The sequence below is a fragment of the Argentina silus genome (genome assembly GCF_951799395.1).
Source record: "Argentina silus genome assembly, chromosome: 3".
NCBI lineage: Eukaryota > Metazoa > Chordata > Actinopteri > Argentiniformes > Argentinidae > Argentina > Argentina silus.
The window spans coordinates 3,565,836-3,577,934 of NC_139657.1; the positions used below are offsets into that span (position 1 = coordinate 3,565,836).

Here is a 12,099-nt window from a genome sequence, read left to right on the forward strand (position 1 = left end):
AGAACCATAGAGATGGAACCATAGAGATGGAACCATAGAGATAGGACCATAGAGATGGAACCATAGAGATAGAACAGTAGAGAGGTCATTACTTCATAACAGTGTGAACGGGACACTGCTCTAACATATAGGTCTGGTTTCCCTGATACAGATTAAACCTAAGCTGAGACTAAAATGCATCTTCAATAAAGATTTGCTATTGAAAATGTTGTTTTGTCCAGGACTGGGCACTTAATCTGGGTCCGGGAAACTATAGTCGATATCGAGTCAAGCCATGGAGGAGTCTAGACGTTGCCTTGGTTTCTCTCTCTCTGGCCTTCACTGTGACTGACATCAATAAGATTTCGTCAGTAAAGGGCTGAATCCTAAAATCCTAGCCATACTCCAACATAACTCAAAGTTATTCTGCATTGAATAATACATGGTCAGTGGGAGACTTGTACAGTATCTCAAATGAGAGATTCTGCCCTACATTACTGAGTTAGAGAATACATCAAGCAGTAAAAAGAGTACTCAAGCATATTCTAATAATCAGCTGCTCCTATTCCTCGGGGAATCATGCTGGAAAATAAAGATAATTGGGAAATGCAATTGTAGAAGCAATCTAAAATCTCTCTGAATAGGTCCTACTCTGAAACTCTGCTGTCCTTGCACCAAACAGATTAGCTTACCTACGGTCTCTATTTATGCTTAATAACCATATTTCGTCTCTACAGGATACAGTAAATCCACTCAATTCTAAAAAAAAGAAAAAAACTGTATATACATGCAAAATACAGTGCTGGACCACGGCTATACATTGCGCCTTTAACATCGTCCTAATTGAAAGTGACTCTGTGAAAACAGATCTTAACCCAAACCCTGAGACTTGCCCCTGCAAAGAGTGAAATAACCACCCAATTGACAGACAGATGTACAGACAGCTTTTTTTTTCTTCTTCTTCTTCTTCTTCTTCATGGACATATTTTCAGACTAAAACATACCATTGAGGAGGAAAACAACAGCGGCCTTGTTTGCTGCCTGCAGGCCAGAGACAGGCACATGGCTAGCGAGCGCTAGCCAGCTAGCAGGGCAGGACGAGGCCTCAGCAGGCAGAGGTTACAACAACAAGCCTCCTCTCACCACACTACACTACCAGATGGCCTGGGAGGCTGTTACTGCTACTGCATGGGCACTACTGTACTGTATGTCCTGCCTGCTGCTGTCTTGACTGCGCAGCAGGGGAGGCTGGTGGAGGTAGAAACCGGAGGACGGAGGCTCATTGCAATGCACTGAATGGAAATGAGGAACGGCGTTGTGGGAGAGGACCGAGGACACCGTTCCTCATTCCGTTCCACGTGTTTGATACCATTCCTCACTCCATCCCACGCGTTACAATGAGCCCGACCTCCGATGAAAGAGAGGATCTTTCCCCTGACGACTTGTGTAAATTGTACATGCGATAATGTCTGATGATTTGAGTCGAGCGGAACGGAAGACATGGGATGCCTGGAGCGGCCAACGCGACCGGGTAATACATGCCAGAATCTCAGATATTTAATTAAGAGGAAAGCCGCACGGCCTCAACCCTCTTCTCCTAGGATGTCCTACTGTGTTATTGCCTAGCTTCAGTTTTGTTCTACGGTGTTTAGATGTTCCAGAACATCCTTGGTCAGTCAGCAAGGTCCTGAACGTTCTCCTGGTCCACTGAAGCGTGGTTAGACCGATGAGGTCTGTTCTGTTTCACCTAACTGTACGCAAACAGGACATGATGGGCCAGGAGAACAGGCTTCATTGAGATGCCAGCCTCTGAACCGGGCTGGAGGTCAGAGGTCAACATCATCTCACCACCAGCGCAGCATATGTGAAGATGCACACAGCTAGAGTGTGTGTGTGTGTGTGTGTGTGTGTGTGTGTGTGTGTGTGTGTGTGTGTGTGTGTGTGTGTGTGTGTGTATGTGTGTGAGTTGGGAGGGGGGTTTACTGTTGTGCTGTTGCTGATTTGTAATGCTTTTTACAACATTTCACACATTGTAACATTTGTATTTGTTTTTAAGCCTCTCTACCCTTCACTTCAACACACACCCAACACACACACACACACACACACACACACACAGACCCAACACACACACACAGACCCAACACACACACACACACACACACACACACACACACACAGACCTAACACACACACACACACACACACACACACACACATCCTGGTGGTGTGAGAGTGTCCATTCATTTGGCGGAGGCCAGCTGCACACCTGGTGACAGCCCAGGATGGTGGTGTTGGCTCAGGGCTGCGTGGGGAAGGAGGGGAGGGTCCCGGGGCGCGGAGCTCAGCCCAGCTCCAGATGAATGGGACTGGGCTGTCCTTCAGGCCCGCTCAACCTGCACATTCCAGCCCATTTAGCAGCAGAGGAAGCACAGGAATGTCCCCCTCATGTAAGGGATCACTGTCTCAAAGTCAGGCAGGTACTCCGATGAAGAAACGATGTCCCTGGAGGACTACAAATAAAGATGAAAGGGTGGGGGGGGGGGGCTAACACGGTCAGTTGAGGGAAGTCATCTGGGATACTGAGTGGCACCTATTAACATGTCCTTCTTTCAGAAGAGTGAGAGTGCTGGAAAAACATTCCTAGAAAGTCACACACGTGTACGCGCACACACACGGGTAAACGCGCGCAAACGACATCACACACACACACACACACACACACACACAGGCACGCACACAACACACACACACACACACACACACACACACACACACACACACACACACACACACACACACACACAGAAAAGCATGCACATTTTTGCCCAAGAACACTCTGTTCACCTTCATAACCAACAACATTATCCTTCCTCCTTGTATGGCAACACAGGAGCCTGAGTGATTGTTGGAGTCTGAAGCAGACAGACATTGCAACTGACACACAATGCTTGATCTTCCTTTAGACAATCGAAACAAACATCCATATTTGCCTTTGTGTGTATTACATGCTGTGTATGTGTGTGTTGTTTCCTTCAGGTGTGTAGTGAGTGTGTAGTGTGCAGTCAGAGTGTGTGTCACTGAGCTGAGACTGGGCCTAGCTCAGGGGAGGCTGGTGGAGGCAGATATCAAAGGACGGGCTCATTATAATACATACTCCTACGTACGATTCCTACCTCCACACGTGTGGGAAAAGGGGGGATACCATTCCATGCATTATAATGAGCCCGTCCTCCGATTTCTACCTCCACATGTGTTTGATACCATTCCTCACTCCATTCCATGCATTACAATGAACCCATCCTCCGATTTCTACCTCCACCAGCCTCCCCTGGCCTAGCTACATGTAGCCGTGGTGCAGTCCAGCTGTGCTGGGGTCTGTCGTTAGTTTGGAGCGCTCAGGGTTTCTCTGTGGGCAGACTGAACCTCTCAGGCCGACCGCTGCAGCTGGGACCCATCAGCCTGCTGGCTCCACACTCACACTCACCTCCCTCCATTAGCTGCACAGTGAACACAGGGGGGTGGGGGCACAGATGGAGCTCCGTGAGCAGCCCAGAGATGGAGCTCTGTGAGGAGCCCAGAGATGGAGCTTCGCGAGCAGCCCAGAGACGGAGCTCTTCACCCCCACTTCCCCCCTGTACAAGTTCTCTCCTGTTAATAATTATTATTATTATAGTCTATGCTATAATAGCTCTGTGAGGAGCTCAGAGATGGAGCTCCTCAAGCAGCCCAGAGATGGAGCTCCTCAAGGAGCCCAGAGATGGAGCTCCACAAGCAGCCCAGAGATGGGCTGGAGAATTGTACCGATGTCTATGAGATACGTAGTCTCGCATAGCCGTACCTCCAAATCACGTTGTTGTCTCGCCTCCTTTGGAGGTCTGGAGAATTTTAGGTTAGCTGACCTGGCTTGGATTGAACTGGACGGATCGATGGGAGAACGTGCTCATAATTTCATTGGATGTTACATTCCGAGAATCCTCCCCCTACATGCCTGTAGAACGGTTGCTTGTTCTTACCTGCATTGTCTTTTCAAACCAGGCAGGACAATTACGAGCTGTTGCCTATGCCAGCTCGCAGCATTGAAGAAAATGGAAGAAAACCCGAAGGAAAAACTGAAATCTGTTGTTTCGGAGCTCCGTCCGGGCAAGGTACTCGATGCGTTGCGAGGAGTCAGTCATTTCACGGGGTTTCCACCCCTGTGTAGCAACTTTCTGCATAGGATTTCCCCAGGCTTTCCGAACTAGGAAAGCCTGGTCTCAACGAAGTTGTGAGACACGTCATAGAAATGTCTGAGAGAGATGCACTCTGTGTGTGTGTGTGTGTGTGTGTGTGTGTGTGTGTGTGTCATAGACAGGACCATGCTGGCCAGCGCTTGGTGTTAACCACCACAACACCTTGGACACGTCCCGTTGGTGTGACAGCAGAGCTCAGGCGAACTATTTGGTGTTTACGTTGCCTCTAGACGAGAGATGGAGTCTAATGTGGCTCCGTGTTTGGTTGCCAACTGGGCAGAGGCAACGCATACAAACCCAGAGGAAAAGCACACTCCAGCCCGTCCCGCCACACTACTGCGCTCAAACGCACATCTCTCCCACCATTTAGGGGGTAAGACTGGGCCTGCTGTTTTCCCTGGCTACTAAACAAAACCTCGAATGACCTACTTTCAATCCCTCCACCCCTCCTCCATCCTCCTCCCCCCCTTCCTCCATCACCCCCCCCCCCCTCCCTCCCTCCCTCCCTCCGCCCTCCAACTACTGTACTCTGAGGCTGGAAGGAGATGGAGAGCTTGACATGTATCGCCCAATCGCAAGACACACGACCCAACATTGATATCGGCTTCCTTTCCAGATGGCGATGGGTTGTGAATGAGTCCATCCCCAAAACCGCAGGCCACTCAGAGTCATTCCAAAAAAAACATCATCATCCCAGGAGGCTTTGCAATTAAATAAAAACAACCTCTATGGGGGAGACCAATGGTGAATAATCACGAGCAAACAGGCTATCACAGGTCTCTCCAGCCAAAATCCAATTCAATTACTGACAGAGTAGTTACACAGGGAGCAACTGGAAACATTTTATAAAACGGCACTGATAATTGTATTTGGATCTCCCCACAGGAAGTCATTATCATAGATTTCAAGAATATCTTTATCATCCAAGTTAAGAAAGAATTTCCTCTGCTGGTTGAGATAATATTTGTGTTGGTGTCAGTGGGAGGACAGAGAGCAGGGCTCGGAGTGAGGCAGGGGGCGGAGGCACTGTGGCCTCTGGTGGCTGTCATGGTCAGCAGAGCTGTCAGTCAAGTAAAGGACCCAAACTGATGTCCAATCAGCACTGAGCTCCATGCACTGTTGACTCCTCCTACACACCGCAGGGCCCAATCAGCTTCTTGTCAAGAGTTCCAGTTAAAACAAACCTGTCTTAATTAAGTTGAGTGGAAACATGCCATCTATACAGTATGATATGCAAACCAAACACACTCCACTGAAACCATGGATTATTGGGAAATATGGAATGTCGCTTTTCCTGAATGTCTGGGGTGAATGTCTTGGGAGAGTGAGGAAGGGGAAAACCGTGTGACAACGCTGATGTTTGGAGCAGGACCGTCTGGGAAATCAAATTTCCTTACAAGCTGTGAAAAAGTGATCCAAAGTCCACCCGCCCACCCCCCGCCACCCCGCCACCACCCATCCACCCCCCAGCTCAGTCTTCCAGTGCTGGAATACAGAAGACCGGGCTGTCACAACCCATTAGCACACAGAACCAAGGATATCCCAGCGAGACACGAAGGCTTCCCATTAGATCAGCTGGTAATGACTTTCCTTTATTACGCCCGCGTCTGGGAGGCCGACCTAGCATGGTGAAAACACTGCTACGTGCAGGGCTGATTGATGCTGGCAGACAAACAGTAATCATAAATTGGGAAAAAATGCCTGTTTATCAAATTTTTAAACTTCTTTTTCACTAACCCTGACCCACTGGAGGAAGACAGTGCCGTGAGCATGGCTCTGCTGGACAGGGGGACCGTCAGAGCTTTAGACAGGCTCGGAAGGGGAAGAGACAGAAGGATTCCTCTTTGCTCTATTTATTTTTTAAATAAACTGTTTTTATACAGTGAAGCATCAATCTGAAGGGCTTTATATAAGACTCTTAAGACTGTGGGAGAGGCCTGCTGGGGGAGGAAGCAAAGCTACATGCGGACAAAAGGCTAATCCTTCCATCCAGCGACGGACACCTTTACACAATTCGTAATAGCATGGCACTAATATAAACACACATTGGAGTTGAGTCTCAGAGTGCAGTTATTCCTTTGTATGCCCCATATGAACTTTGCTATTGCTTTGCAAAACGCACAAAAAGGGCCAAATTGCAATCACACAGTGACTTCCTCAGGTCATTATTGCAAATGGGGTCCTATTCTCAGTCAACACCGGGGGGGAAACATAATATCCTACTGTCACCCATGCTTTAAACAAAAGTCAGTCAGTCAACCAGTCAGGCAATATTCACAGTCAGTCAGTCATCCAGTCAGGCGTGCGGCCTCTCCGCCCATTCCTCAGCACGTGTCCGTGGCGATGCGGATCCTCCCCGGCGAGTTTGACCCTCGTTAGAAAGGCCAGAGCCCGTGTGAAGGAGGTGATGACTCCTGTGGGTCAAGCCTGGGCTTGTTTATTCATCAGGACCACACAGACAAGACAGGGTTCGGGGGAGCATGTGTGCGCCATGTGTGTCTCAATTACAAGCACGCTGTTAGCATTGTTCAGCTATTTCACCAGCGTCGAGGGAGAGCGCCGGCTAGGGTCGTAATCGCATGCTTGCTGTCTGCGTTGAATTCAAAGTGACAGAAAAATCGAAAATGTGTATGTGTTGTTTATATGGAACAAAGGCTTTGTTTTGTTATTGTAATGTACAGTTCTGAATAGAAAGGTATTTGTCCAGTCCCACCGCCTGTAGTTCAGCGCTGCTCTCACTAGAGGGCCCTAGCTTGGGAGCAAGTGAGGGAGTGGAGCATCTCAGATATGTTATCAACATTTTAATCATTCCACTTCAATATTGCACAAGTTTTGTGCTTGACAGAGTTTCATCCCGTGTTGCCTCCATTGCGATGGGTTGTTTTTAACAGATACGGTGAATAAATCATGGGTGAAAGCCTGAGTGGAAGCTGGTCCTAGACTCATTTCAAATAAATGTGGATGTGGAAATTAATTTATCGCCTGTTTTAGTAACTCTCTCACGATCCCTACTTTTGCATTCCTGAAATTGACGGACCAAAAATGCCTGTGTAAGATCATCACTGCAGAGAGCTTTAGCACTTTGTCACATTCGATGTCCTGCGTGTCGTCAAGCTGTGGGTTTAAAGGCAAGATATTCTGCTTCTTTCAAGTGAGTGTTGCAGGCAGTGCCATTGCTGTAGCTAAAAGTGAGGCACAATTGTAAGCAATGGAGAAAAAGAAACCAACCTCTAAAAATAACAGATATCGTTTTTCAAACCACTTCACCCCCAAGTCAACTAGCAACCAGCCTGAGTAGGAAGCTTCTCTTTCTGGGCTGAAATATTAAGACTGTTGTTTTTGTTTTCTTACATGCTTTCTTTTTTTTTATGCGAACTCTTTTGAAAACAATAGCCTGTAAATGATTAAATCAGTCATCCGCAGGCAGATGTCAGTTGGTGGAGACCCTGTAAATGTAAACCAGAATCATCTACATCAATTTTCTGCCTCGTCGCTCTTCGTTGGAAAACAAAGCATCCCTCACAACATTCCCTCCGCTGATAAACTCTGTCTGTTTTAACATTAACATGAAAACACTCCCTCAACAGCCACACTCATCATTACCTGCCCAGCCAGGCAGCTCAAATGAGCACATAAAGACTACGGCAATTTTTCATTTTCAAGCATCACAGCTCTGCTGAGGGGAAGAGAGAGAGAGAGAGAGAGAGAGAGAGAGAGAGAAAAAAAAAAAAGTCTGACTGAACCACAAAGAAAAACAAACAAGCTAACTCCATCGCTAACCAACCTTGAGAGCAGAGGGTATCTTTCAAGTGGCTATACCCGACACTGCAGCCTCACATGTCCCTAAACCTCCTAACTGCAGTGGGGGTCACAATGAGGGCTTTGATCAGACAGAAAATCTGTTTTCCATTGAAATGCTCAGCGTAGTCATTGATTTTCCATAGGGAGGCAGCCGTAAATCCAGGACCTGGCGTTAAGTTGAGTGAGTTAAACCCCTTTGACCCCTGTAGCTGAACACAGGTATGTGTCTGTATCAGTCAGGACGTTTAGGACCAAAGCAACTGGGAATTCCTGTGGTTTTAGGACAGCTTGCTATTTAAAAAGGAAAAAGGCTAAGATGCAAGTGACAGGAAATAGGTCCAGAGAGAGAGAAGATGAATATAAATCTCAACTTCACATATTATGTGGTGGTAAAGGAGAATTATTTGCAAATCAGAAATCCAGTTTGAAATAAATTATAGGTGCTGTCAAAACACTTTGGAGATGAGATGAGCTATTAACCAATGACATCCATGCCTTACCCCTATCTTATCAACAATTGAAAACACCATCCTCAAAACTAAATTGATATGTCAAATTCTAAAGAGAGAGAGAGAGAGAGAGAGAGAGAGAGAGAGAGAGAGAGAGAGAGAGAGATCTTCAATTAAAAAAACTATAATTTCACAACACAAAACCACCACTACACTGCATGTAATATTTGAAAGAGAAATACACTGTTGGGAAAAAAATTAAATAGGAATGTAAAATAACAATAAGGACAAATGCATCATTACTTCAGGCTGGATATTCCTCATATACATTCCTCAGATAAAAAGTCAAAATGCTAGAAATACCAGAGATTTATGATCAATCTTACAAAAGCAAACTCTTGAGAGATCCAAGGGGAGATAGCATTCAGTGTTATGTGTGCTGTTGTAATTGCATGGATATGGTGGGTCACTTTATAATAATGTCAGTGCAGATATCAATCTCAAAGCCATAGGTAGAAGCTTCTAAAAACAGCAAACAGAAACGTTTCATCCAAGGTTCAATTATCATAAAAACAAATCCTAATAATAAGATGTATTCTTCCTCAATTATCATTTACATTATTATTGCAGTAAAAATACACAATATTAAGCCTATTATCATTATTGTATATGTTTTAACATAATAACACAATAATAACTGTTATTGTGATTATTATTATTATTATTATTAATAATAATAATTATTATTATTATTATTATAATTATAGTCATTATTATTAATATTATTATTATATTGTTATATTGTTACTATTTATACTGTTACTACAATAGTATCATGTGGTCAGGGGAAATTTAAATTTGCCATTCATAATCAAATAATAATAATAATAATATTGTTGTTGCATAGCCTCTTCCAAACTTAAAAAAAAAAAAACAACAACAACAACAACAACAACAAAAAACATATTACTATATGAGACAAAAACTCCTTACCTGATCCCTTTGAATGCATGGCAGCGAGGTCCTCCGGTGTGACTTGCTGTTGGACTGACTGTGTGCCATGTCTGAGGATATCACAGAACTGGACCTCCTTCGCCTTTTAAATACAGGGATCTCTTCCCTTGCTCCTGTCACGGGAGTACAGCCCTCCTTGTGTATCCCTTGGTTCGGAAGGAGCTTGTCAGCATACCTCGCCAGTAGGATGCCCAGCACTCCGACCAGGTATGCCACGTACGGTTTCCAAGTGGCCCGTACTTTGTGCAGGGAAATGAGTGAGATAGTCCTGACGACGCTGATGCAAACGATGACAGAGATGCCCTGCTTCAGCCGCGCTACCATGAGTGCGCCGGTGGCCAGGCAGGCGAGCACGACCACGGCCGCTGACGTGAAGGAAAACAGCTGTTCATCCGTCCCGTGGTGCAAGAGAGACCACGCCGCTGCTTCGCCCAGGTGGCACAGCGTTAGGAGAAAAAGGGCGGTTTGGATAAGGACTCCACAACGGATCACATACAAACCCACCCAAAAGAAGGCACATATGAGGGTAAATATAGGCGAAATCAGATGCCACCAAGTTTGCAACAGCTCCCCTGCGCAGCCTGACGCGAAATGAACAGGAGACGCAGAGAGTCTGCTGTTCGTGCTGCTGAGTTCACTTTTCCAGTCTGCAAATCTAACCACCAGAGCGAGAAAAACCGAAAGCGACCCCACACACACCGCGCACCGGAGTCTTTGGGAACTCCATACTTTCGTGAGCATTAGCCTCACCCACGACTCATAGCCCTGGTCTCGACGCAGCGGGATGACACATGTTTTCACATAACCGTTCCGATCGGGTGCCCTGAAGCTTTTTTCATGAGTGCTGCTCCATACACCGCTGCTACTGTCAGACTCAACTGCCATCGCCATCACTCAAATGGCTGATATGGAAGTAATGCATATGAGGAAGTCTGTACCTCTAGACGAGCGGGTCATGGGACAGGGCATGAGTTAGCGATGCTGAGAGTTGTTGACAGAACAACCAAACCCCTTTATGCACGATCATATAGTGTAACTTAAACAAATAGAGCAAAAATGAATGGCACATATTTCATACAAACAAAATGACCCTCCGTTTACGCAAATGTTACGCAATACGCATGGGGACCTTCAAGTCTTCACAGATCATTATTTGTGTTTTCTTCATGTGCATTGATGAAAGAACGAAATGCCTCCGAAACAGTATGCAGTGAACCAGAGTGACAGACCAACTCCTGGCGTCTTACAGATCTAGGCCATTGCTTCCTTCACATCATCCTCACGTCCCGCGTTGCCCTCCTTTGTGACGCGCTGTCTCTCAGACTTTGGTGTTATTTTTCTCTCATCCCGCTTCAGCCCCCTCGCCCCTACTCCTTTTTTTTCCGCTTCAGTAACCTTTCCAAAGCACGAGCGCAGTCCCAGGTATATCTAGCGCAGACACGCACGCCCTCTTTGCAATTATTTCTTCCACTTCTTCTTTTTCTTTCCTTCTTCTAGACGTATCAATTGCAGGAGACTCCGCGTTGTCTTCCGAGGATGAACCCGATTCAAATGGCTGTAATGCGCATCGGGTCCCGTTCCTTGTGGCTTCACGTTGTGAGAGAGGGGAGATCCAGAGTGTTACTCATCACACCAGCAGCTATGAAACTACCCGTGCATGAAGTGTGAGTGTCGTACCTCGACTCATTCACACCCCCGACTTCACAGTCTACATAGGGAGCAGGGTGTGCAGCGCAGAGCAACCCCCCAAATTATTACACTCAGCCTGCACAGGCAGAAGCTTTCGCTGCTATCTGACTCGGATCGTAATCAGAAAAAAAATGACTTTTGAATAATGTGACAGACATTATGTAAGCCACCCCACCCCTGTTCAGTTATTTTGTGGTGCCTGTATGTTGACGGTACTGACGGTTATACTGTACCTGCAGTGCCTGCATGTTTATTGACAGACAGTTTCTCAGATAGTGCAAAAGAATGGCAAAAATCTAGAATCTAGAAAAATCTAGAATCTAGAAAAATCTAGAATGGCCAAATCTAAAATTCCATAAAAAAAAGTAAATAATACTATGTTAAATGCATTATAGAATCCATCAGTGTTTTGATAAATTCCTCCAGAGTCATGTGCTCATAGACTAGTTTGTGGTCAATCTGGACGTGTTAACAGTGGTGTTTTTATGTCTTTGTAACATGTCTTTTTTTATGAAGGCCACACTCGGATTTCGAATAAGGGCTCCGTTTTTAAAGTTCTCAATTGAGAGATTGACGCCTCCTCACTATGAACTCATTACCCCAGAAATTCTCAGAATAGAACCGTGATGGCCATCTTGACTCCTCCTCCTCCACCTCCACCAGGAGGTCATTTAAATATTCATCCCATTAAAGTGTCACTGATGATGGGGCGCTGAGTCAGAGTGGGAGGTTGCCATCAATGTTTCATTACACATATCTTAGGGTAAGTACTGTGCAGTATGCCTACGTGTATCCATACAAATGTTCACACCTACACAGAGGGATGTACCATGTACTCAATGGCACACAGCTGTACACACATGTACACACACACACACACACACACGTGCGAGCGCGCACACACACATATGCACACACATACACACACACGCACG

At 46.0% G+C, this 12,099-nt stretch overlaps 1 protein-coding gene across 1 annotated transcript in view; it reads right to left on the reverse strand.

The window, feature by feature from the left end:
- LOC310801605 (cGMP-inhibited 3',5'-cyclic phosphodiesterase 3A-like) overlaps positions 1-10,366 on the reverse strand; it is a gene marked incomplete at its 5' end in the record, with an annotated part of 65,622 nt that extends 55,256 nt beyond the window's left edge. The window contains one exon of the mRNA XM_083665671.1: positions 9,455-10,366. Coding sequence (XP_083521797.1) covers positions 9,455-10,366 — 912 coding nt within the window. The remainder of the gene's footprint in view (positions 1-9,454) is intronic.
- Positions 10,367-12,099: the final 1,733 nt, after the last annotated feature.